This window comes from Phaenicophaeus curvirostris, chromosome 1 (assembly GCF_032191515.1).
Source record: "Phaenicophaeus curvirostris isolate KB17595 chromosome 1, BPBGC_Pcur_1.0, whole genome shotgun sequence".
NCBI classification, from domain to species: domain Eukaryota; kingdom Metazoa; phylum Chordata; class Aves; order Cuculiformes; family Cuculidae; genus Phaenicophaeus; species Phaenicophaeus curvirostris.
Window position 1 is genome coordinate 9,850,828 of NC_091392.1, and position 26,239 is coordinate 9,877,066.

Here is a 26,239-nt window from a genome sequence, read left to right on the forward strand (position 1 = left end):
GATCTCACTTGTTTTGTCTGTATCTATATCTGACATATGCCATCTGTTTTTAAACAGAAGATGACTTCTAAGTCTGAGTCAAAATATGTAGCTATTTGTTTAGCTTTGAATGAAGAAACATAGGGAGTATGAGGTTTTTTTAGAAAAAAATGCATTTGGGAACTTAATAAATTTTCAGACTACCCAGCAAACAGACAGGAACACCACCCTCCAAAGAATATTTAAGTACACATGCATATTTAAGCGCATATGAATGCTTACACTCCTATGTATCAGAAAACCAACTTTCACTGATTAAACCTCTTCCTTTCCCATCTTTGTTGAGCATTTGCCAACACCTCTCTGGTGTCTTTACCTAGAACAGCATATGAATACGCACTCATGTCATGCTACTCCATTTTGATGATTTTCCCTCTGTGTTTCATCACATCTGCTGCTGAGCTGTTCTTTTGAGGTGTAACATAAAGTCACTTGAGAGAAAAGCAGATATAACCCCCAACTGCTAGTAGTTTCATTATCTATTGTGGACCAGTACTGGAAAAAATGGTTTCCAACTGTCACGATACAAGAGTACTATAAATATTTGGACAACATCCATATGCAGGTCATTTTAGGGGCTGGTCTGCATACATCTGTGTCTAGGGAAATATAGTTAAGATGCTACAGAAGGAGAAAAGCAAGAGCAACAAATGCTGTCACATTCTTGTAGCTAAAACAACAGATATTTGTGAAGATCTAGCTGTTTATCAAACACACTGGGACATTCAAAATACAGCCACAATTTAGTAAGGTCTCTAGGAAGGATTTGGGAAAAATTGGCCACCAATCAATGAGGCAGGAAAATTAGTGGCAAAACACTCAGAAAAGCCAAAGTACTTAGTGGCTTTTTGCCATAGCTTTTATAGGTGAGGTTTGTCCTCTAGTCTCACAGGTCCCTGAGTCTAGCCACAGAGCACGTGGTAGTGAAGCATTTTCTTACTTTCTGTAAGACAAACTTAGGGACCACTTAAACCAGCTTGATGTAAAGGAGTTTATGAGACTTGATGGGATGGAGCAAAGAGTGCTGAGGGAACTGACTGATGCTATTGCAGAGTCATTGATCTTTTTCAACATGTCATTGGAAAAGTTGTCTGATGTTCAGAAAAGGGGAAGCATTGCATTGGTCTTCAAGAAAGGGCACTCACAAGAGAGCTACAAGACAGTTAGGCCAATGTGTCTAGTACCCTTCCTGGGAAGGTTACAGAGCAAATCATCCTGGAAGTCATGTCCACGTAGACAGCGGACAGGAATGCTATGTGAAACATGTGTTTACCCCATCAGGCTTTCAGCACGATCAGCTATAATATCTTTAGAGCCAAATTAATGAGACCCGTACTGTGGATGAAAACTAGACTGGACCATAAGGCTTAAACAGGTTGAGGTTAGTTTTTTCAAGTCTAACAGGTGGCGGATTACTTATTGCACTTTTCTGACTAATAATATTTAATGTCCCTTGTAATGATGTGAGCAAAGGCATGGAACACACCCTCAGCAAGTCTGTGAATGATCCCGGGGCAGAGAACAGTAAAAACACTAAAAGCAGGGCTGCTGCTTGCAGGGTCCCTAACAGGTAGGAGGCTAGACTGGCAGAAACTTAATGATGTTGAAGAGAGGCAAGTGCAGAGGCCCGTGTCCGGGAAGGAATAACTAGAATGACAGGCTAGACCACAAGCACCTTTGCAGAAAAATTCCTGATAGATCAGAGAGTGAATGTGTTTCAGCAGTATGCCATTGTGATGAAAAATGCCAATGGCAGACCAGGCTGTGCAGCCTCAGTATGGCCAACAGGTTAAAGAACGTGATTCTTCTTAATATATCAGCAGTTTTGAGACAGCATTAGAAGTACTGAGTCCAGTCTGGGGCTCATTAGTGCTGGAACAACATTGACATCCTGGAGGCAGTCATTACTGGGTGGTCAAATACTGGGATAGGGGCCCACAAGGGTCTACAACCACCCTCCGTGGGGCAACGCTACGTAGTTCCATACCCTAACCCTACCACTACCCACACAGACTTGCCCCCAGGGAGAGTGACCCATGTAGTGTCATCCTGCAGAGAGTTGTCCCATGGAGAGTTGTCCCTTTGTGTCCCAGAAGGGCTGTGAAATCTCCATCCATAGAGACATGCAAAACTCAGCTGTGCATACCCAAAAATCTGACCTTATTGGCTCAGCTCTGAGGGGGTTGCTTGGATGGATGCCCTCCAGATGTGCCTTCCAGTCTCATAGAATCCTAGAATCATAGAATCACTAGTCTGGAAAAAAACCTTTGAGATGATGAAGCACGACCATACCTGCCCACTGCTAAATCATATCCTTAAGCATTTCATCGACACATCTTTTAAATGCCTCCAAGGATGGCGACTCAATCACCTCCCTGGACAGCCTGTTCCAGTGCTTGATAACTCTTCCTGTGTAAGAATTTTTCCTAATGTCCAATATGAACCTTCCCTGCCACACCTTGAGCCCATTCCCCTCTTGTCCTATCGCCTGTCATGTTGGAGAGGAGAGCAGCACCCTCCTCTCTGCAACCTCCTTTCAGGTAGTTGTAGACAGTGATAAGGTCTCCCGTCAGCCTCCTCCTCTCTAGGCCGAACAGCCTCAGTTCCCTCAGCCGCTCTTCATAAGGCTTGTTCTCCAGCCTCTTCACCAGCCTCGTTACTCTTCTCCGGACACGCTCCAGGACCTCAGTGTCTTTCTTGGAGTGAGGGGCCGAACGCTGAACACAGTTTTCGGGGTCTCCGTTACTCCGTGCTTTGGGGGAGCCCCGGCTGCTCGTGCGCTCACCTGTATTGCTGGAGGTAGGGAAGCCGGCAAGGAGACGCTGGCCCCACGCTGCGGGGGCCGCGGGCGCTGCGGGCGCCTTTAAAGGCCGGGCGCGGGGCGGGGCGCGGGGCGGTGGCGGCGCTGCCCGCGCGGAGCATGCGCGGCGCGGTTCGGGGCAGCGCGGCGGGCGGCCGGCGGCGCCGCTCTTCCCCGACAGCAGCGGCAGCAGCAGCGGCAGCAGCATCATCAGCTTATCAGCATCAGCGAGCCCGGCCCCGGCGGGGGCCTCGGAGCGCTGAGCATCGCGCCGCGGAGCCGGGCAGCGCCCCGCTGCCTGCCCTGCCCCCCAGGGGAGAGGAGCCGCGGCCATGGGCAACGAGGCGAGCCTGGAAGGGGGCGAAGGGCCAGGCGCTTTGCCCGAAGGGGCGGCGGCAGGCGGGGATGGCGGCGGCACCGCGGTCCCCGGGCAGCGCATGGTCCCGGCCGGGGTGGAGGCAGACCTGAGCCGGCTGAGCGAGGAGGAGAGGAGGCAGATCGCCGCTGTCATGTCAAGGGCGCAGGGGCTGCCCAGAGGGAGCCTCGCCGGCGCGGAGCCGCCTCCCATGCAAAGGCACGCACGGAAATTTCTCTCTTCTCCCGCTCTTCCCTTCCCCTCTCTGCCCGTCCCCTCGCGGTGGGGCGGGGGGCGAGTCGCGGGGCGCTCCGGGCCCGCCGCATCGGCATCGGGCGCTGCGTTCTGCCGGCTGAGGGAGGGAGGGGAGCGGCTGCACGAGCGGGATGGAGTCCGCACTCTCCAGCTTTTCCCACTCTGGTGGTTTCTAATAATAACGACAATCCTCGGTTCCGGTGGGCTGAACCCTCTCCCCTTCTCTCCCATCGCACGGGTAGTTTCTGTGTCCAGGGAGGGGAGATTTGCACACAGCGTTTCGGTTCTGTCTCTGTGCGTATGCCTCACGGGTCTGGAGTGCCCTGCAGCCCAGGTAGCAGCCAGGGAAGCTCTCTTCAGGGCTGATGGGCTCTTCAAGCTTCTCCTGGAGAGCTTCTCATTGAATCTTTCAAACCTTCTGGGCATAATATGTTTGCTAGCCATTACTCTACCAGTTCTTAAGCATTACAACTATCATTTTGGCTTCATTAAATAGTCATGGATTGAGGAGGTCTGTTTAAGTCTGCTTTTCCCCCCTGTTCCTTCTCCCATTTTTTTCCCTTCCGTGTTTGCTGAAAAGGGAAAGAGAGGAGAGATAATGGATTAAATTGATTGCCACGGGATTCAGTATTGTGTGCAGTGATGGCTTTACCTCGTTGTGCAAAGGCCGTGGCCGTTTCCTTCCACCTCCTTTCTTGCCCCTCAGTAGATTCGCTGCCCGGCGTGCAACAAGCCCGTTCCGCGCCCGGCCCGGTGGCTCCGTGGGGCCGGGCCCCTGTCCACGGTGCTGAACCCGCCCGCTTCCCCCGCCCGGCCCGGCTGGCTCCGTGGGTCCGGGGCCTCTGTCTACGGTGCTGAACGCACCCGCTTCGCCCGCCCGGCCCGGCCGGCTTCGCGGGGCCGGGCCCCTGTCCACGGTGCTGAACCCGCCCGCTTCCCCCGCCCGGCACCCAGCGCTCTCCGTCTGCGGGGCTGGGTGTGTTGTTTGCCTTGGAGGATGCCGAAAGGAGCCTCCTCGAGTGATTGTTCAACACGGTTCTTGTGTATTGACCTCACCCTAGATAAATGAATATTGAGTTTACATAATATAAGGTTTATATAAGTGAATTCTGAAAGAAGAGAAGCAAGGAGGGTGGGACCAAATTCATCCTTGGGCAAACTACTGAAGTCGTTGGGATTATACCTGAGAAGATGGTTTCCCTTTTTTTTTAAAAAAACCCCAACAACTGGAAATCAAGTCCTCCTATTTCATGTTTTGCATTATTATTAAACAGGTGTTAACCCTGTGTAAAATAGAATTTCCCATTCAGTTCAGGACTCTATAGATATTAATGGAAAAAAAAAACCTATTGATTATTCTGTGACACTAAGGTTTAATTTCCTTTTTTTCATAACAGTCTATGAGCAAAGACACAAAGACTTTAAACATTTATTGTTTCATGCTAATGTTCCAGTAAAAAGCAAGATAAATGTCCTTGGAAGATTTTAGAATAGGCTAAACTCATTGCAGTGTGTATTTTTGTGCATTGATAAATGGCTGCTTTCTTGTATTTATGCTGTCAGAAACTACTTTGGTCTTAGTGTACTGTACTTCCATTCCCCTTTTAAAATGAAGCTGCTCTATATTAGTGAATTACAGACTTTTAACTTTTAGTCAGAGTTGACATTTTAACATTCAATGCAATAACATATAAACTAGCTTTTCTTGTGGGGTTGTAGCTGTTCCCATCATACTCTTTGTGCCTGTCACGCTTTAATGAGGTTACTACTTGTCTTTGCTTTTGTGACTTTACTTGCTCCTCTTGCCTGCCTCTTTTCTAACGAATTCTACCAAGAGTGATGGCAATAATTATTAAGAACTTGAGCCAAATCCTTGGAGTAAGACTGTTCTAAGGACAAAGGATCAGCCTCTCCCAGACTTCAACTTAAGTAATGAACTAGCCTGCTGAGACTCATATTCTGTAGCTTCAAGCTTTTTTTAGACTCTGTGGCCAAAGAAATTGGATGTGGAAAATACCTCTTAATGCTCTACAGCTGTTGTTCTCTCTCTCTCTCTCTTTTTTTTTTTTTTTTGTATGGTTATGCTAGCCCAAATATTAAATGAGTAAAATAGCAGTTCATATAGCCTTGCTTTATGACAGTGTCCCTATTTCACTGTCTGTTAGTGTTTTTCATGTTGATAACTGGATTTTGCCTCTTTGATTTCCATCATAACATCACCTGTTATCCATTCTTACCTTACTTTCATTCCCCTCCCAAAGTAACTGAAGTCTTAAAATGTGCAAATTCCTCATGACTGATGTAACAATTTTTGAAACTACAGACTTTTCAATAGTAAGTAATGTATTCATCAGGATGATAGTTACACCCTTACCACTATAAAATATGCTGTAGCTTCTAGGACTTGTATAGGCTTTGAGCTTTTAACTCTTCAAAAATTTGATAACTGAACAAATGCAGTTATTTCTTATTATGCATTTTAACATAAGCAGTTAAATCTAGAGCACCTAAAGTGACCTACCTAAATCAAATGTACAATTTAATTCTTTGTTCTCTGTGTTCCAGTCTAGAGTTTGGGATGCTAGCACCTAGGGAAATAATTCTATCCTATTTCAGTTACTTGCCATCAGAAAACTCATGCTTAGGAAGTTTAGCGGAAACATACATGCTCAATTTGTAAACAAGTTCCAGAGTTTCTAGCCTCATTGAAAAATTCTGGATCAGTGTCCAGTTTCTGAGGAATTGTTCCACATAATCTGAAAGAATTAGATGACCAAACTGAATATATGAGCCATCTAATGTAGCTGAGATGGGGGTTTTTTGGTGTGGTTTTTTTTTTGTGTGTATCACATTTATAAAGCATGTTTATGGTGTATTTTCTGCAAGAAATATGTATTTTGGTTAATGCCATCACTCTATTGACTTAAAAAAAAAGTAGCCACCAGGGATATGCATACGATTATGCATATCTTGTTTGTAGATATGGAAAGATCTAGCTGTCTTGGGATTATGTGGTTATTGCACTTCTCTTTGAGGCTGTTTAGACTGATGAATGGGGAAAAAGACATGCCTTTTCTTCATATGGTTTTATAGTTATGGCATTCAAGAACCAGACCAATAGTCTCTGTTAAATCTTCTCTTGACTCCAAAATAAGCTTTGAATTGGCTGTAATAGTCCTGCAAATGAATAAAGTTCAGCTCTGTGCATCAAGGCCAAAGTGAGGAAAAGCATAGCAACACAAAGGAAAGAATTAGGTGAAGGAAGACTAAATGATTTTTCTTATTGAGTCTGGGTAGAAGACCTTTTAATGATGAGTAGACCAACATTGTTTTAAAGGTTTAAAAGTAAATACAGTCTTGTCAAATAATGACAATATTTGTTTTTTGGTTCTGTTTTTGTTTTTTTTTTGAGGATTTCTGGCTCTCTGGACTTAAATTAAAATAATTCAGTGTCAGTATATGGCTGGTTGTAAAATTGTTCTAGAAAAGAAGGCTTTAACTTCCAGCTACCTAAAACAAAATGGAGCAAGCTACCTAAAACTAAATGTAGCAAGTTCTGGCATTTCACAGAAGTAACATTTCTCAAGAAGCTTGTCTTTTTAAGGCTTTCTTCCACTTATTAACCATGCTTTGTCTCCATTGCTTAGAAGCATTGTTATGTGTAAAGGCAAGACAAGTCTGGTGTTCAGAACACACCAGCAGCCTTGCAGAGTCACTTGTTTGGGTTTTTTTTCCTAGATCATGGTTTTTAGTCTTTTTTTTTTTCAAGTTCTGACATCTGATCATAGAATCATAGAATGTTTTGGGTTGGAAGGGATCTTAAAGATCATCTAGTTCCAACCCCACTGCCATGGGCAGGGACACCTCCCGCTAGACCAGGCTGCTTGAGGCCCCATCTAACCTGGCCTTGAACACTTCCAGAGAGGGGGCAATTTATCAGGTGGAAATTTATGGAGCTTATTATTTTGATAAAAATGAAAGCTAGAGGAGAACTGTGTTCCAGTTGGGATCCACAGTTGTTCTTAATGCACTTAATTCTTGTTAATGTCTAAGTTGAATTTCTAAAAGCAGTTTTAGTTTTAACTTGCCTTTTTTTAATTCCATCCTCACACTGTAAGGTTTGGGCTTTGTGTGCTTTTTTCCTGACCTGAGTTTTAATACTACCATTGATCCTTTTCATTTTTACCCCTTATCACTCTTAGCATTGTTGAATGAAACCTTTCAACATTTGGAACACTTGCAAACATGAATGCTGGGAGTGTACCAGACTGCCACGAATAGAGTCAGTGAAATGATTTCACTTAGTAAGCAGTACCTCTTTGGTTGAACCTGGAGTGCTTATCTAAATAGCAAGAAACAGAACTGCAGGTAGACCTACCTAGCTGCTAATTAAAGTATAAAAATTGTTCTTTTAACAAACAAAAATGCCAAATATTTGTAATAATTAGATTATCATTGGGCTTTTCTGAATTATCTTCTTTATGAATAATGGCTTAATCAATGTTCACTGATGCCAATGGAAACACACCTACTCACTTCTGTGCGTTCCACATTAAGGTTGTAAACTTCTCAGTATTATGGCCAATTTTACAGGAATGTGGAAGGGTAAATGGAGTTATGGAAGGCTGGAAATAGTTTGTTCTTAAGCATATCATGCGGAAATTCTTAATTTGCAAAAAAATCAGAAACAATATTTTGAGAAAAGCACATGTTGCAAGGAGTACAAAACCAGAATTGACTAATCCTTAGCTTTGTCCTTTTATATTGCCATTGCTGGGTATGTAATGAAAACTCTAATTATTAATTAGAAATAGTAGTAAACCCATGGCGACATTAACAGTGTAAAATATATTTTTGAATATGTCTATGATATATGATTCCAGAGACTTTTGATAAAACTCTTAAACAGAATAGCTTATTTATTTATTTATTTAGTTATTTAGTTATTTAGTTATTTAGTTATTTAGTTATTTAGTTGAGGAATAAAGTTAAATGCAGTAAGTGATTGTTTATTTTGCTCCTGAGTGCTTAAGAAGGAATATCATGTCTGGAAAAACAGGATCACAGCTAACTGGATCTCTCAAAGTGAAAACTGAAAATTTTATGTTTTAACACTGTTGTGGCACTGAAGAGAACATTGTATATTCCAACAGAAGCATGGTGATAGCACTGAATACAATACTTTGCTACATCCTTTAGCAATAGCATTGAATAAAATATTTTCCTCCAGATGCAGCTCAGTATAGCAGCAAGTAGTGTACTACACCACATAGGAAGACATGATCTTGACTTTGGCTCCTACCAACCATTAGTTTTATTTTCTTCTATAAGGAAACAGCAAAATGTTGTTGTTAGAGAATTAGGAAAAATCACTGTGTAATGGGAGATTTTATTGTTGGGCAGAATTCTTTGGATGGGATGGTGATGGGAGGAAGCTCTATAGTAGTTCTGTTTAAAAATAATAATAAAAAAAGCTTCAAGACTAATTCTATGAATTGACGTCTATTTTATTCAATTGAAAATTCTAATTTGTGAGTGGATGGGAGGCAAAGTAAATACTTTAAACAGAGGCCCAACCTTAACCTATCTGGATTTTAGGGTTTTTAAGTCTGTGTTGCATACCAAATTTTAAATACATGAAAATTTTGTACAAATAGCCAAAACACAAATACATAAACATTTCATATTGTGCAGTATTTTTCTTGTATGGCTCTTCTTTGATCTGTTAATTTTCTGATATGCCTGTTTCTTTTATCCTTCCCTGTCTCTCCATGTTTGTATCCTAAGGGGTGGAGTGAAGAGTTAGTTATTTGGATATAGGTAAAATAGGAAGCTGTATCTGTGAGCTCTTCAGATTTCTGAAGAGAAAATTGTTTGTCTAAACAGTGTTATTCTATGAGATTATTTTCTAAATAATAAATCAGTCTGTCTGAATACTTTTATAAGCCTTTATAGAGCAATAATTTTTATTTAAATACTTTTTACATGTTTTCTATGTTGTAAGCTTTGGTTTTGCTGAGAAACTTCATGGTGTTACTATAGCACTTCCAGGGTCACAGATGCATCTTATTTTATCTCATTTTTCTTTTACTCTGCATTATTTTAATCCTGTTATATTTTCTGTCTGCAGACATTCTGAACTTGATACAAGCCATCATCCCAGGCAACCAAGTAAGCCTCCAGATCCCGGACCACCAAGTTTAAGTAAAAGCAGAACAGTAGATGTGCTGAAGACAGAACAACGGGCACCTGGACGGAGCCCTTCTTCTATTAGTCTAAGGGAATCAAAATCCAGGACTGACCTTAAAGAAGATCAGAAACCAAGTATGATGCCCAGTTTTCTCTCGGAAGCCAATCCACTGAGTGCAGTCACTTCAGTTGTGAACAAATTCAATCCTTTTGATTTGATATCAGATTCTGATTCAGCCCATGAAGAAGCTGGTAAGAAACAAAAAGCTACCCAAAAAGAGCAAGGGAAACCTGAGGAGCAGAGGGGCCTTGCAAAACATCCAGCTCAACAACAGTCTCCAAAGTTAGCTGTTCAACAACAAGGACCTGTCAGACCTACCCCCCAGCAAACGGAGTCTTCCAAACCAGTGCCTCAGCAGCAGCAGCCTGGGGAACCAAAGCAAGCTCAGAAACCAAGCCCTGGTCACCCAGCAGACTCTAAGCAAGAACAGGCAAGACAACCATCCCAGACACGAGGACCACAAAAATCTCAGCCCCAACAGTCAGAAACAACGAAGCCTGTTCAACAACAAGCTTCTGCAAAACCTTCACCAGGCCCTACAAAACCATCACCACAGCAATCAGACAATGCTAGAACATCATCCCAAGCACCACCTTCTACAAAACCATCATCACAGCAGCCAGGACCTGTAAAACAACCATCTCAACAGCCAGCACGGCAAGGTGGTCCTGCAAAGCCATCTTCCCAGCAAGCAGGGCCTCCAAAACAGCCTTCTCAGCAGCCTGGACCTGAAAAGCCATCTGCTCAGCAAACAGGACCCACCAAACAACCATCGCAGCCTGGACCTGGGAAGCCACCTCCACAGCAAGCAGGGCCTGTGAAACAAGTGCTGCCACAGGCAGGGCCTACAAAACCATCTTCTCAGACTGCAGGGGCCGCAAAGCCTCCAGCACAACAACCAGGATTTACAAAACCACCAAGTCAGCAGCCGGAGTCTGAAAAACCCTCGGAGCAAAAGCAAGCTGGTGCAACCCAACCTGCTGAGTCCACCCCAAAGAAAACCTTCTGTCCTCTTTGTACAACCACTGAACTGCTGCTGCATGCTCCAGAAAAGGCCAATTACAACACCTGCACACAGTGTCATACTGTAGTCTGCAGCCTGTGCGGATTCAATCCTAATCCTCATATAACAGAGGTGAGTAGTTTTTAAACTGATGTTTGCTACCAGAGCACAAAATTAAGTTTACCTTCCTTATGCTGAAACATCAGGTGTGTTACAATGTATCATCATGATAACTTTAAGGCTTTAAGTTCAGTGAAAACAATGCTATTTGGGAAAACTGTATACAAGTAGAAGGGGCTGACATTATGGGAAAAAAGAAGGTAGTGGTTCTGTGTTGTACAATGTTTTTTTCGTATAAAAATGGAAGAACCTCTATGTGGCTTTTCTGCCTTTTTGATTGATTTTAAGCACTTGCTGTCTATGTTTACAATCTGCCCACAACCAACATGTGCTAGTGTGTTTATAAATACGCAAAAATTGCTGCTATAAGAACTGTCTAAACAAAAAAATATGAAAATGACTCTTCATAGCCCCAGTGTGTGTTTTGGAAAAAGATGTAGGGTGGATTTACTTTGTGTTCAGTAGCAGAAAGCCTGAGTCATGGGTTTTGACTTGGTGATACTCAGGTTATTTCACTCTTGTGGGATACTAAGAAAGAAATCTCTGACTATTTCTAATATTGATCAATATTTTTACTGTAATTACAGAACAAAGAAATGGCATACGAAGTAATATTATGACTTCACTTGAATTTATTTTAATCTGCTGTTTGTAGTGGCATGATTTATGTGCTTATACATATCCTTGTTCTTTCTTAACTTGCTCTGCCTGGGAGTAAGGCTTCATATGAATGGCTGATCTCTTCTTATTGCTTGAACAGCTTCTTGTACACCCTGATATGCTAATTTTAAATTTTCAATGTAGCTTGGGTTTTCTTTCAGTATAAACAGTTTTATCAATTTATTGAAATTCAAATATATCAGACCTGGCACTGAATACTAACTAGTGATAAATAGCTAGAAGGGGTGTTTAGGAAGCTTATTTTTGTCTTGTTTTGCTATTAGTTTAGCTGGTCAGAGATGCTGTTAGGAAGAAGTACAGACTGCTACTATATTTTGGATCTGACAAATAGTATCCCCAGGTTTAAAATGGAATCAAAGAATCACTGAGACTGAAAGAGATTGTGTAATCCAACCAGCTGCATAATGCATGGTCACCTAAAGCAGGTTGCTCAAAGCCATTTTTTAATATCTGCAAGGATGGACTCTCCATCGTCTCTTTGGACAACCTGTTTGCTTGGTACTACAATGTTTTAAAAACATTGCTAGCCATTAGATTTCTTTCCAGTGTACCCATTAACAAACAGTGGGGGTTTTGCATACAGTAAGTATATTATTTATTGACTTGTTGTTAAAATTGCAAATTTAAACCTAAAAGGCAAATTACAGTAAACATTGGTAGTACATTGCATCGTTTAGGAGTGTACTCTTATTTGACTTCAGGGAAATTTAGGAGTGAGATAGTTGGCATTAATGCTTGAACTGGAAAAAATGACCTGAAGAGCTGTGTGCAGAAATTTCAGAGTGTCTTCAACTAATGAGGTGCTCAAAGGTTATATTATCCAGGTCCATTTGAGGAAAGGTCATAAAGCATTTCATTCTGGACAGTTTGGGATAAAAAAATATATCTTTATGTATAACAGACAAGAAATGTCATTGATGTTAAAGTCTGAGAAACTTCTGTAAGAAACTTTAACTTCAAGCTCTAAGAAAATGGTTTTAGACCAAAATATTGTACCTTTTTTTTTTTTGTGGATGCTGAGTTGGTTATTTCCTTGGTATGTTCCTGGAGTCTCTTGGAGCTTCAAGTTTATCTTCCTTTAAAAACTTCAAATTTCCTATGGAAGTGGTAACAACTTCGATATGTTCAAATGAAATACCTTTTGAGACAGAGAGTGTTTATGTAAGATCTCAAAGAATTTGTAAGTTCTGTGAATAAATACTGTTCTTTGAGGTAGGTACTCAATATATGTGAAATTGAGAACTTTAAGATAATAAATACAGCTGCTTTTAAGACTAAGTGATTGCATATATATGTAAAAGCAGATTTGAATTTCATATTACACATTGAAATAAACGTGGGATATGTATTTATTTCATGATGGAATCATTTAAAGTAAATGAAGGTATTGGACATCTCATTTATTCAGCTATTAGTTCCAATCTCCTGACTCCCACTCAGACTTTTCTCATTTGCTCAGCTTTGCACCACCAGCTGTCTTGCTGAAACATCATTGTGGATGTCCTGCTCCAATCCACATTGAAGTGCAACAAAAATCTCATCTGACTTTATTACTAAACAGTTGGAGCAAAGTAATAGAACCTGGCACGTACAAAAATTTGACTTATTTCAGCTGCAAGGGTTCCCACTTGAGTTATCAAACTTCCCTTCTAGTTTCTCTTTCCTTTCAATATTTAGACTACTAACAAATCTTTGTTTCCTCCTTTACAATAGTTTACACATTTATTCCTTTGTAGCATGAAAACCATGGTTTGTGTCTTGGAGGTCAGTTTTCTTGATTATGGTGTTTGTTTTTTTCTTTTGGTTTCTCTTATTTTAAGTTCTCTTAAAGTGTTCCTGACAAAAGTCTCTTATCCGTGCACTTACTGACTATATCTTCACCTTTTTTTTGTTATACTTTGACTTTTCCTGCTGTTCTTTTTGCCAAGTTTCATGATTCTGTAATCCTGTGTTTTGCCTTTCCCATGCTTTCTATAGCCGTTTGGTTTTTTGCTTATATTAAGACACATTAGTGATTGGAAAGAAATAATTTCAAATTGGATGTGGGGAGAGGGAAGAGTTTATTTAGAAAATAATTTTTTTTTGTTCTCTTAATATTTTCCCCAGTACAGCTGCCTGAACTGTTTGCTTAAAATATTCTTCTTACAAGTTTCTCACAGAGTAGTTCAGTCTTCATAACTAATACAATTAATTGCTTTTCCCCAGTACAAATCTTTCTAAATTTCTGTATTCTGTATTTTTCGCTGATTCTGGAAGGAATATAGCAGGCTTTATAAACTGGCTCAAGATGTAGATTGCATACATTATAAACCCGTTATAAATAGTATGGACTTTCTAAAATTAATTCTTTTCTCTTAAACCTCTGTTTAAACTGCAGAAGTAAATTTATTCTGTCTGTTTTAACTTACTAGAGAACTGTGTAACTAAGAGCAGAAAGCAATACCTGTATTGCCACAAGGTCAGACACCTTGAACTATTTCTCTGAACCATCTGACATTGTGGTCCCCTTGCGAAAAAGATAGTTGGTATTTTGGTTTTCTACAGCAATCTAGAGAGAAAACACACCATACATGATGTGTGCAGTAACATATGTCTCTCTAATCTGCCTAGGTATTCACACTCTACTCATCGCCATGGCACATGACTGCCTAGCAACAGTTGCATAAAGTAATGGGAAAAAAATATATAAACAGGTTTGATGAGTAGTAGTCTATTCCATTTTCCTTTCACATACATCAGAACCTTGCAGCAGGCATGTATTTATTTTATTACATGGTGATTTTCTTTTCACATTGTTTTTAAATTTTATTTTGCCAAAACCAGTCCCATGAGGCATTGGCAACAGAAACCAGCACTTCTTAAAAAAGGATTCAGTCCTCTAGATCATGTGAATAGGAGTAGGATTTCTGAAAATGAGCAAAGACAGCTGAAGAACTATCCATCTTATTAAATACTTATATGTAGTTTTTGATAAAGCTAGGCAAAAAGCATGAACTACTGTAATTAATCTAAATCATCAGTGCTTATGCTTAGTAGATGGAATAAATATCCCCTGTGAAATAGTTACTGGATGATACGGGCAATGTGGACTGAACAGTAGTTCAAACTCTTAAATATGCCATTACATTCTTTCTGATTATTAAAACTAGTCTTGGAGCCAGGTATAAATTTTCACTTGGATAGTTGCTGGAATGTGAAGATGTGTATTGATGAAGGTTTTGTTTTCTCACCAAAAGCTCTTCTAGGTGGAGAAAAAGTGAGTTCTAAAAAGTATTTTTTTGGTTCTGTTTTTGAAACAACATGCCTGTATCAAAGTTACCTTAGTCCTAATGGAAGAAAAGGAGCAAAAAAGGAAAGTTCTGATCTCCTGAAGTGGAATGTATAATTTCAGATCAAGTAGGGTCTTTGAGTGGATCTATGCTTTTATATCTCAGTTTGGCAGGAAAAGTATTCTTTTTTCAACCCGATCTGAAAATATTTTTTTCTGGTTTTTGTTGTTAGAATTTTTTTGAAGGAGATGTCTTTTGATTTTTGATTCTTTTGGTAGGGCTAGGAATTTTCTGGGTCCTGTGCTCTAGCTACTACAGCCTCAAAGTTTTGATCTTTCTGATTCCATTTTTATTTACAGACATGTCACCACCTTTGGTGATTTAAGAGTATCATGATTTGGTTTAAATCCTCATAATGATTCTGCACTGAAATTGACATCCTTCATCTCCAAGTTTCTTAAACAGTAGCAAATACTTGGTCATGAAGTATTTTCAGTAGCTAAACAGAATTTAAGCAGGTAGAAATGCATCAATTTTCTTCAGTTATTATCATTATTATTAGCTTGTCCAGGTAAAGGAATGCATAACAATTTGAAATACTGTTCATATAAGGAATATTACTATAAATCTTGTGAATGCAGAGAAGATCTGCTCATACTTACAATAAAATTAATAGAAATGACACTGGTAAATCTTTGTTGATTACGTGACAGTAAAAGAACCTATTGATTGAATTGAAATATTCCTGTTTAGTCTCTGCTGTATTGCAGTAGTGAATAAGAACTAGAATGCAACATGGACTGGAAATGACACATAAACAAAAATAAAACTGCCATCACTGTGGGTACTAATGTGCCAGAAGGTCTAAACTCTTGAACACCAGGAAAAATAGCTTTGTAACTGTAAACTTAGACTTGGGTGGGTTTTCAGGATAAGTAATGCAAAACAATATAGGAAAGAACTCGAATCTGACCATCACCTGTTATAATCACAAATCATAAAGTCAAGAGTCATAGCCCACCAAAGCTTTTTTTTTTCAGGAGCAGATATCTTAATTAATACTTTATCTGCACCAAAGTCAAGCTAGAGATTAAGCTGTAAAAGAGGATGGAGTTTAGCCTGGGTTCAAACTAATCAGAGAGCAGATTTGAACAAGACTTGTTTAGTTATCTTTTAAAAATTATCCAAGTTTGAAATATTTCTGTGTGAAATATTTGTTTAGGTCCAACGAGCATTTGGGATGTTCCAGTGTTAACACTGCAACTTATATGGAAGTGGGGACTGTTCACATTTTTTTGTGAAGAAATGAAGTTAGTTTAGCTCCTCTAGTTCTGCCCTTAGCCAGAACTACCACATGGGCATTTGGGAAAATTGTAAAGATCCTCAAATAGAAGGTTATGGAAGTACAGAATAATGTTTCTCTCTATGGAATATTCTTAAACACACTCCCACGCTGTTTCTCTCTCAGAGAAAGACTACGTGCCTACATATCTGCTTTACATTTAGGATTAGATGTATTAACAGTATTGATGCCATGTGGATTTTTCTTTCTCTTTTTTTTTTTTTTTCTTTTAAGAAAGGGGCAGAACATAGAAAGAAGCAAACACCTATGCATGGCAAATAGTCTCTGAGTATTTAATTGAGCAATATTCTACAATATGTTGGAGTATTTACTCATTAGCCCAGAAAACTGTCCTGTCCAGTTTTTAACACAAGTAAATAATAAATTAATCTGCATAGCTAAAGATGTCAACTGCAGTGAGCCATCTGCGCCAGTGTTGCTGTTGCTTAGCAGCTGTAATTTACTACTATGCTAGGCCATGTGATGTGGAGATGCTGTTTGCTGGGTAATCACTGGGCAGGAAGCATGGCCCAGCCCTGGTCCGACGAGACAGCATAATCTGTTTTCAAATCCCAGTGATATTCACTCAGCTGTGCTCTGTGCAGCACAGATGTACTTTGTTAACCTGTTCTTTGCTGTTCTCTTGACTTCCTGTTATTTTATTTTTAATCATTTGTGTGTTTCTAGTATATTAAACCTAGATGCAGTTAATGAAAACAATCAGCACTTGTCGCAGTGCATGATGCAGTGCTCTGAGCTGTGTGTAAAAGTCTTGTTTCCTTGTCCAATACATGAGGCAGCTTAACCATGTTTGAGTATAAAAACTAATTTTTAGTTAATCTGAAATACTGGTGTTCAAAAAAAAAATCGAAAGATTATATGTACATTATTTTGCTTTATGATTCTAATTGTAGAAGCTATAAAGTAATAGTTCCCCAAACACTCATACTTCATAGGCGAGCTATTTTGTAGTAGTAATTTAGGCAGGTAGTGAAGTAGGTTTTAAGATGATGATAACTGCATAACACAATTCATCCAGTAATGTTTTTTAGTAGTTTTAAATGGCTAAGTAAGATCTAAAAATAGTCTTTTAAAATGGCTGTTCAAAAAGTTAGCTCAAACATTGGCTTGGCATCAAGCTACAGTGCTTGTAACCATTGCTATAGTTTGTGGAATGGATACCCGGGGATCCTGCTGCTGACTGGAACCTAGCATCATTTTTATGAGCACTTTGTGTCAGTGTTCCCTGATAAACTCCCTAGTTACCTTACTTTCAGATATAAAAGGCAAATATTTATTTTGTAGTGATAATCTATTTGCCTTGAATGAGGATCAGTCACATACTGTGTACAATAGTTAAGTGTTTGTTTCAGTGTAATTACTTCAAATATGTGAGATTTTATTCATGGAATGGTAGAAGGGAAACTTTGTCTCTAGTATTGCCCAAGCTTGTTTAGAAGACTTTTTCAATTGTACGTTGACACATCAATTCAGTTTATTCTGTGGCAGAACTTGTTACTTTTTGTTTGTAATTTTCTGATCTCGTTTATTGTCTCTTACCATATTCCACCACCCTACATGAAGCTGCATAAAATCATGAGCTCCAGTGCCTTATTTTTCGTATTTCTCTCATCATCTTGGCAGAAATGTGTGCCAAGAGCCAAATCTGGGATCCTCAGTCCTCTCTAAAATTCAGGAACTACCAAATAAGCTGATGTGTTTTCAGACTAGAAACTGATTTTGTGAGTAAAGCTTTGGGGCAGCACTGAGCAATGTCAGCAAAGTCTATTTATGTATCTGTGGCAATATAAAGGCTCTATAAATCTTTGCACTTCTGTGGTGATGTAAAGGGATATTGATATTTTATGCATATCTTACAGTTCCTTTTTTTAGTACCAGTTGACTAGTCTAAATGAGAATGAAGCCCATTGCCTTAGAATGTAGTTCTGTTCTGCAAAAGGGCTGTTGCAATGGCTTGAGCACTACAATAATATTGTGCCCCAATAATTTTTATATGAAATATGTGCAATATGCAAGTAAAAAGCTCTTTCTTACAGTACATCTAGAGTCTTAAAATCAAGCTGGATTCTTTCTCCCCTACATCATCTGCAGGAATACAAGTTGCGCACATCAGTTGATGCACTGACCCTCTGATATTTTTCCTATGGCTTTTGATGCGTTTGAGTACTTGAAACAAATCTGAACACTTTCTCAGAAAGGAATAGGCTCCAGATTGCCTCCACTTGTGTTGGCTTTCTTTGGGATAAGGAGTACTGAAGTGTAGCTTGTATTTGTTATTGGAGTCAACTGTTGGATTATTAATGAATAATGAAAGGTGAAATAGGGAACATGGTGCTATAATTTTCTTCAATGTAATTCTTCATTGATGTTTTTACTAAAATATTGTGATTAAATTAATTTTGTGCTTCTGAGTAATAAAGTCTTTATGAAGCTTTTTTAATGTGATATGGCTGATGAATACATAAAATATATTTGTTGTTGTGGGAGCATGTAGTTTGTACTTCAGTGAATTGTAAAGCGAGGTAGCACTTTGTGTTCAGTAGTTGAAATCTAAACAAAAATACTGTATGTAATCTGACAAACTTACAGTTGTAGTCATGAAAATTAATGCATTCTCTCAGGATGAAGAAAATCATGTGAATTTCTTCTAGAAATAAGACCCAGCCCCAAGCCTTATCCATCAATGTGAAAATACACCACTTAGGGTCCACAGCATTAAGGAATAATCTTTACAAGTAGGCAGGACTGCAAAAGCTGAGGTGTTGCTCTGGAAACTTCTACGTTTTATTCTAGGTAGAGTTATAAGAAATACAGAGAAAGAGAAACTAGAAAGTAACACAACTGCTGTCCAGGAACACCTTTAAGGATAGACAAATTTCAGTATTTTAGCTACCTACAGCAGCAGGAAGTTTTACTTAATCTGTAGTAACATGTAAGAGCATCTCTACTTAACAGAAGCCTGCTTCTGTTGAAGTTTATGAAAATCCCTGTAGTTGCAGTAGAATGAATAGGCCAGTGTTTGATACAAAACTGCATTATACAATATACTTCATTTTTAACTCCTGCAGTTCCAAACACAGCACTACAGTTTTTGCAGTTTTGTATTTGTCTGACAATGTGTGTAAGCTATAATGACTTGAGGGTTTTAGCATTTAATTCCTCCCAATAAAATGCATGGGACAAATTTTCTAAAGTATAAAGATTTTAAAAAAAACAATATGGTGAAGTAAAACTTTCTGCATTTTCCATTTTTAAGTTTAGCTGTAGGAGTTGTAAACTCTTTATTAATTTTAAAGGCTTCAATTAATACTAAGAGTGCACATCTGTATATGTTGGTATAGAATTTTTTTTTAAGATAAGATCCCCCCTTATACATTTGAGAGTTAAGGTTTTGTATTCTGCAGAAGATTATGTTGAAAACTGTATAAAATTAACTTTTGTTTGGACTGCAGTTAGGTGGTTGAGTCAGGCTGGGCCAGCTGCATGTTGAAGACAAGCATGAATACTTATAAATGCAGTTGGAATCTGGACACCTTAAACATAAGATTTATTCAGACTACTTATTCTGTAGCCTCACCTAACCCTACACATAATTCCTTTGAGGCCTTAAAGGTGTCATAATGACTTAAAATTAGATTTCCAGGAAGCTGAGTGAGAGCAGGTAAGCACCTGTTATTGCCATGGTTTCATCTGTTCATCTTACTTTAGAGTACAGCACTTTCATTAAAAAAAAGGAAACAGGCAAGTAGGGATGTCAAAAAGAAGCAGGAGCAGTGAATCACCATGAAAACTGCATTGTCCAAATCTCTGTGAAAGTTCTGTAGGTAATGGGGAAAGACATTCCTCACTTGGGCCCATTAGAAAGCTCCTCACTGGATCCTATCTTTTTCCACTGCAGAGGAGAGCCCAGTTCCCTAAAAAAAGAAATTTTGATTGCTTTGCCAAAGCTGGACAGGTGTGACCGCCGAGGTGGATGTTCAGAGTATATGGCTGAAGTCTGATCTTTGTTTAGACTTAAACCTTCTAGCAAACCCTTAAGAATTAATTCAGAAATGTTATTAATGTATATCTTATTAAATTAGATAACTATTATCTAAAATCAGGTGTCATAATTAAGATTTACTCATAGCAAGTAATTGTCCCTTGGACATGGGCCTTGTAGGGAAACTGATAAGTAATCAAACAACATGGGAGTTAAGCTAAATGTAAGCTTTGCTCAAGGTCTCTGTGCAGATGTGAACTCAATTCTTTTAATAATTTAAAGCAGAGTTTAAACACATGTTCTGGTTTTGTTTCAGGTGTTTTCAGTTTTGGTAACAGTCACTTACTATACAGGTTGCAAGTAGATGGGACAAGTGTCTAAACAATCTAAAAAATGTTGCACTGAAAATGGAAGGTAAAAGCAGTATTATTATGAATGGTAACTTGATTACTCTGAACTTACAGCTGGAGCCAAAATTGGGTGTGTCTTTGTGAAGCTGTTAGTAATAGCAAGCTCATATTCCAAAGTGTGTATTGGTGTATATATTCCTGTAATTATTGCTGCTGGAAAAACAAAATGCTGGCAAAGCACACCAAAGTAATGAATGCATTGCCTCAGTCCATGACATCAGAGTTCTTTCCTTCCAGTGAGCTCTGTTACACAGACAAGTTCTTTCTTTGCATGTAATATTTCCAGATTCATCCCATGGTTTATGGTAGAGATTTCAGATCTGTATGAGAAACAGGATCCAAAAATCTTCACCCTCTGCAGAAAAGACCCAAGTTCTATATTCTGTGTCCTCCTGATTGCAGTTTCCCTCTGCCACTGTGATGTGTGCGAATGCCATAGCTGGTTCCCTGCATTTCTCATGTAGACTAACGAAGAGAAGAGCTGCGGATGACCTGCTTGAGTATGTACTTGCAGGTGTAGGCCCACGGGACTCTGTGCCATCTTGAATGGCATTTTTGCTGCCTGTATTGTTTCTGCTAGCCATGTAAAATGTGGAAAATAGCATATAATGCTTACTGACAACATGCTGCTCTAGCCAGCTTGACCCTTTATCAGATTGAGTGCAAAAGCAAAGGTAGGGATGACCACTTAGGGTTATTTTTTTTTTTCTTTCTTATTAGAAAATAGTTTCCCTCTTGTGTAATATTGCTTGGGAAGCAGAAAAAATGTTTTAAAGTTTTGAGTTACTAAAATTAATGACAAACATGGGTAAATACATGATTTGCCTTATTCCTTCTCCTCTATGTTAAAGAGTGAGGCTCATTTTTCAAAGGTGTGCAGTAATAACCTTGCTAGTTTCTTTTAATAATAAAGAAATTTGGGGAAACCTAATTACGACTCTTAAAAACACTGTCAGGTCTTAGGCAAAGCTCCTCACTGATTGCAGATGAAGACTTGCCTCAAACTGGTGGTAAAGTGTGAGTCTGATATATGATGTCCACTAACACACTTCAGTGCCTAATTAATTAGATACATGTATGCTGTCAATACTTGTGCCCTGTGATTCAAACCATTACCAAAACTCTAAGCTGTGCAAAGAGCTTGACAGATGTATGCTTAAGTGTACTTATGCTTTTACTGTGTTTTAATTCTGATCATTGTTTTCTGTCAGCAGACTTGATGTGTCAAACTATTTTAGCAGTATCTGTCTCTTTTTCTCCATTCTGACAAATCATTGCTATAAATTAATCACTGCTGGGTCCAATGAAATTCCAATGTATTTTTTCATTCTGCTGGGGTTTTATCCTCCAGTATTCAGCTGTGCATAAACTGAATGTGAGGTCATTAGAAGCATGGGCTTGAATCACAGGAACGTGGAGAACGAAAAATCAGTTGGGCATGTTAACTGCAAAATAGTGGTACTATTTCTCCCTTCTTACACAGAATTCTGAAACAGGCCATGCACTAGAATAGCCTATTGTTATGTTGATTTTATTAACTTTGTCTTATTATAATAACTGTAAAATTATTTTTTTCTGCAGATTAAGGAATGGCTCTGTTTAAACTGCCAGATGCAAAGAGCGTTAGGTGGTGACTTAGCACCAGGTCACGGTCCGGGGCCACAGCCACCTCCACCCAAACAGAAGACACCTGTTCCACCTTCAACAGCTAAACCACTTCCCCAGCCACAGCCAGTTCAAAAGAAAGATGCTTCTCCAAAACCTGATCCTTCACAGCTAGCAGAATCGAAAAAGACCTTGCCACAGAAAAAGCAACCGTCCTTGCCTGGGTCTCCCCCTGTAAAATCGAAACAACCCCGCGCTGAGCCTGCTGAGATCTCTCAGCAGATAGATCCTGCTCCAAAGTCTGATCAGGCCAAGCCAACACAGGCTGAAGATAAGCAAAACCAGTCCACTATACAGAAGCCAACAACTGACAGTGTGCCTACCTCTGCAGCCCCAGGGCCGAAACAGGATTCAGCAGGTCCCAAACCTCCACCAACTCAACAGGAAGTGACAGATTCTTCAAAGCCAGAGCCTGCCAAACCATCACAGGACACTCATTCAGCTGCAGATAAACCAGATTCCAAACCTTTTCCACAAGTGTCTCGGCAGAAGTCAGATCCCAAGCTTGTGTCTCAGCCTGGGGCTAGACCAGATGCTAAAACTCAAAAGACTGTACAGCCAGCACAAACAAAGGATGATCCTAAGAAGTTACAAACAAAACTGTCCCCAAAACCTGATACCAAACCAGCTCCCAAGGGCCCACAAGCAGGAGTAGGTCCCAAGCCAGCATCAGCACAGCCGGTGCCTCAATCCCAGCTGCCTCAGAAAACTCCTGAGCAGTCAAGGCGTTTCAGCCTTAATCTGGGAGGCATCACTGATGCCCCTAAGCCTCAGCCAACAACACCACAAGAAACAGTTACTGGGAAACTCTTTGGATTTGGAGCTTCAATCTTCAGCCAGGCCTCAAATTTAATTTCCACAGCGGGTCAGCCAGGGTCTCAAACATCAGCCCCACCGCCTGGCCCTGCAGCAAAGCAGCCTCAGCCACCATCGCAGCCTCCAGCCTCTCAGGCAGCCCCCAAAGAGGCTGGTCAGGCTCAGCCTCTTTCAAAAGCTGTTCCTGTGAAGAAAGAAGCCAAGACTCTTATGACTGAAAAATCAGAGCCATCAAAAGCAGATAGTATTTTAACAACTAAAGGATCTGATTTAGAAAAGAAACCTGGTGTGGCTAAAGATAGCAAGCCTCAGGCTGCTGAAGCTAAGAAACCAGCTGGGCTGTCAGAACCAGAGAGGGCCAGCCAGCCTGAAGTGTCTTGTCCTCTATGTAAGACAGGACTAAATATTGGTTCTAAGGATCCCCCTAACTTTAATACGTGTACAGAATGCAAGAAAGTTGTGTGCAATCTCTGTGGATTTAACCCAATGCCGCACATAGTTGAGGTAAGGTGATGGAGTCTGTATTTATTGTGCTCTTACCTGCAGGCTTCCTGTGCTACGGAGATCAGTCTGTAGCTAATTTTTAGTTTCTGAATTGTTGAAAAAATTTGGAATGTTTCATCATCTGAGGGCTTTTAAAATTAAATATCTGTGCTGCATAAAACTTGGTCCGCAGAAAGTACTTGCAATGAGTTTGAGGAAGTTTGAGGGAGAATGGTATGGCTGGTTGCTAGGTTTTTGAGGCATAAACCGGTAGTTAAATAAACTGGTAGTTAATTATGGTTATGGACTCTTTTGAAATTAGTGCTACTATAATACAACAAACTACCATACTTTCAGTCCACAATGGGACATGGGTTTTTTTTGTATGCTTCAGTATTGTGTGGTAACATATATGCTTCTGTAATCAATGCCCGTGATTCAGACAGTTATCAAATGATGGACTGTGTTAATACTTAGTTATTCTCCTTCCCTCCTGTTTAATATATCTGTAAATTTATTCCCTTAATCTTATTTTGGCTCTGGAATTTTTGCATGTGTTCATGTACTTATTAGGAAGGTTGATGTTTGAGTGATATGTTTGGTGAAATAGGTAGTTTTTTTGGTGTAAATAATGTAAGGTTCACTTCATTCATTCATTCAGGAACGTGAGTTTGAAAGTGCCTTTTCCATGACTGCCCAAGACAAATCCAGTGGGACAAGCTTATACTTAAAAAAAAATCAAGCAACTTACTTTCAACCGTTTCTTCATATTGCATCTTTTTACCCTTCCATTCTTTCCTGTAATTTTTTTTGGCAAGGAGATTGGAAACTGTACTAGCTCAACAGAAAAGCGGAGGCACACCTTACCTGTCTTATCAGTTTGGCAAGTTCAACTCAACAGAAATAGACTACCTAAAAATACTTGTGAATAATTTAAATGTGTAAATCTGTTTGTGTAGCACATGAGTAAATTGGCTGTCAATCTTGTGTCTTTGAAATCTGAATTAATACATTGGAAATGGCTCCTGGGGTTAAAGATTACCACATCTCTACCTTAAGGTGAGAACTAATGTTTGGAGAAATAGCAAGTTACAGAGAAAATACTGCTTATGTTTTCTTCGTGTGCTTTTTCCGTGGATTGTTGTCTAGAATATAATATAGTTTGAAAGGCATTTGTGCTGATATGATAACCACATTTTATCTAACTTATGCATATGTTGTTTACTGTCTTTTGTGGTCATTTAGCTCAGAAAGAAAGAGCTGGAAACACAGGAAGATTGATCAGTGAATTGAAGCCAGTATTCAATTGACTTGTAATGTTTCTTATGCACTGAATTCCATCAAACACACATTCCTTCATCACTGTCCAACCCCCTGACCCATACACACACACAAACATGCACTTATTTAGATTTTAAATGTGGAAAATGCACATGACTTTCTCCAGAGGCACTCTATTATACATACACAGAATATGACAGAAACAAGATGTCAATTCTGGTGAAACACTGTGGTACAATGACAACTACTCAAGGCCTGGTGCAAATTGACTTCTTCAGAGTTGACTTAGGTGTGATAGTGAGGGACAGCCTTGCAGTGTGTAGATTTATAGTCTGTGTTTCTTCTGCTTAAAGTGAGAAGGCTGGTACTCTGTTTCTTTTTTGTTATAGCCAGAGAATTTTCTGTTCCACTCTTTGGAATATGCAGAGCTTGAAATACTATTGCTCTTCTGTAGTCTGATTTCATTATGCCTTTCTTTGCCTCTTTTTTGGCTCCTTCTTTGCATTTTCTTCCTTATACTACACATTTTCATCTCTTTCCACAGTTCTCAATTTTCTTAATTTTTGCTAAAATTTGGCAAACCGTTTTTCCTTGACAACAGGAGGTAGTTTGCTTGGCTGAGGGCAACCTGACTTTTCTTTTCATGAAGATGAGAGACAGAAGAGGGAGTTCATCCTCTCCCAGATAAGCTGTGTGAATAATGTATTTAACCTCAGATAGCAATTCTGTCCCTGTATGCACTGTGTAAAATATGTACCTGTTCTGCAGCATAAACATGATGAACAAATAGTTTATGCTTACTGGCATACTCTTTTCCTCCACCAATTTTTTCTAACACATTAAGTACAGTCGTGGGTGAAAATAGAAATGCTTTTTTAAATAGGTCTTTTTGGTAGTTTTCTATGTATTTCTTTTATTCCTATATTCTACATTGAAAGAGAAACTTATAATTCCCTAACACTATACTTCCTCCTGGCCCCAGAAAGCATTTTGGATGAAGATACATAATGGACGTATGAACTCCATAGGCACTTCTGCCTTAAGATCTTTTAGCAGGGAATGTCTTCCAGACAACGTGCTTCTGTACTGCAGACATGGCTGAGAGTACTTTTAAGGGCTTTCTTGCAGTGGCAGTTGTTTGTTCTTGCCTGTGTGTGACAGAAATAATTTTCAGAAAAGTCTTTAAGCTGCTGCAAACAGTTGGTGTTCTAATAACCCTCTTCTGCAGGAAATAAGAGAACTAGACTTTTACCTAGTCTAAATCAACAATATGTTGTTTACTTCAGTGAAATTATTGTGATTTGTGCAAGCAGAGAATTAGGCTGGAATACTTTTTCCTAAAATGGTCTGATAGTTCTTTTTCTCCCTGAATTGTTGATCCAACAGTCAAACAGCTATTTAAGTAAACAGCAATTTATCCATGAAAAAAAGAGGAACAAATGATTAAATAAATGACACCTGATAGAT

General features: G+C 39.5%; 1 protein-coding gene across 1 annotated transcript in view; it reads left to right on the plus strand.

Moving 5' to 3' along the window:
* The first annotated feature begins 4,091 nt into the window (after window positions 1-4,091).
* PCLO (piccolo presynaptic cytomatrix protein) overlaps window positions 4,092-26,239 on the plus strand; it is a 356,197-nt gene continuing 334,049 nt past the window's right edge. Inside the window, exons 1-3 of the mRNA XM_069850050.1 lie at window positions 4,092-4,276; window positions 9,580-10,834; window positions 22,109-23,512. Coding sequence (XP_069706151.1) covers window positions 4,092-4,276; window positions 9,580-10,834; window positions 22,109-23,512 — 2,844 coding nt within the window. The remainder of the gene's footprint in view (window positions 4,277-9,579; window positions 10,835-22,108; window positions 23,513-26,239) is intronic.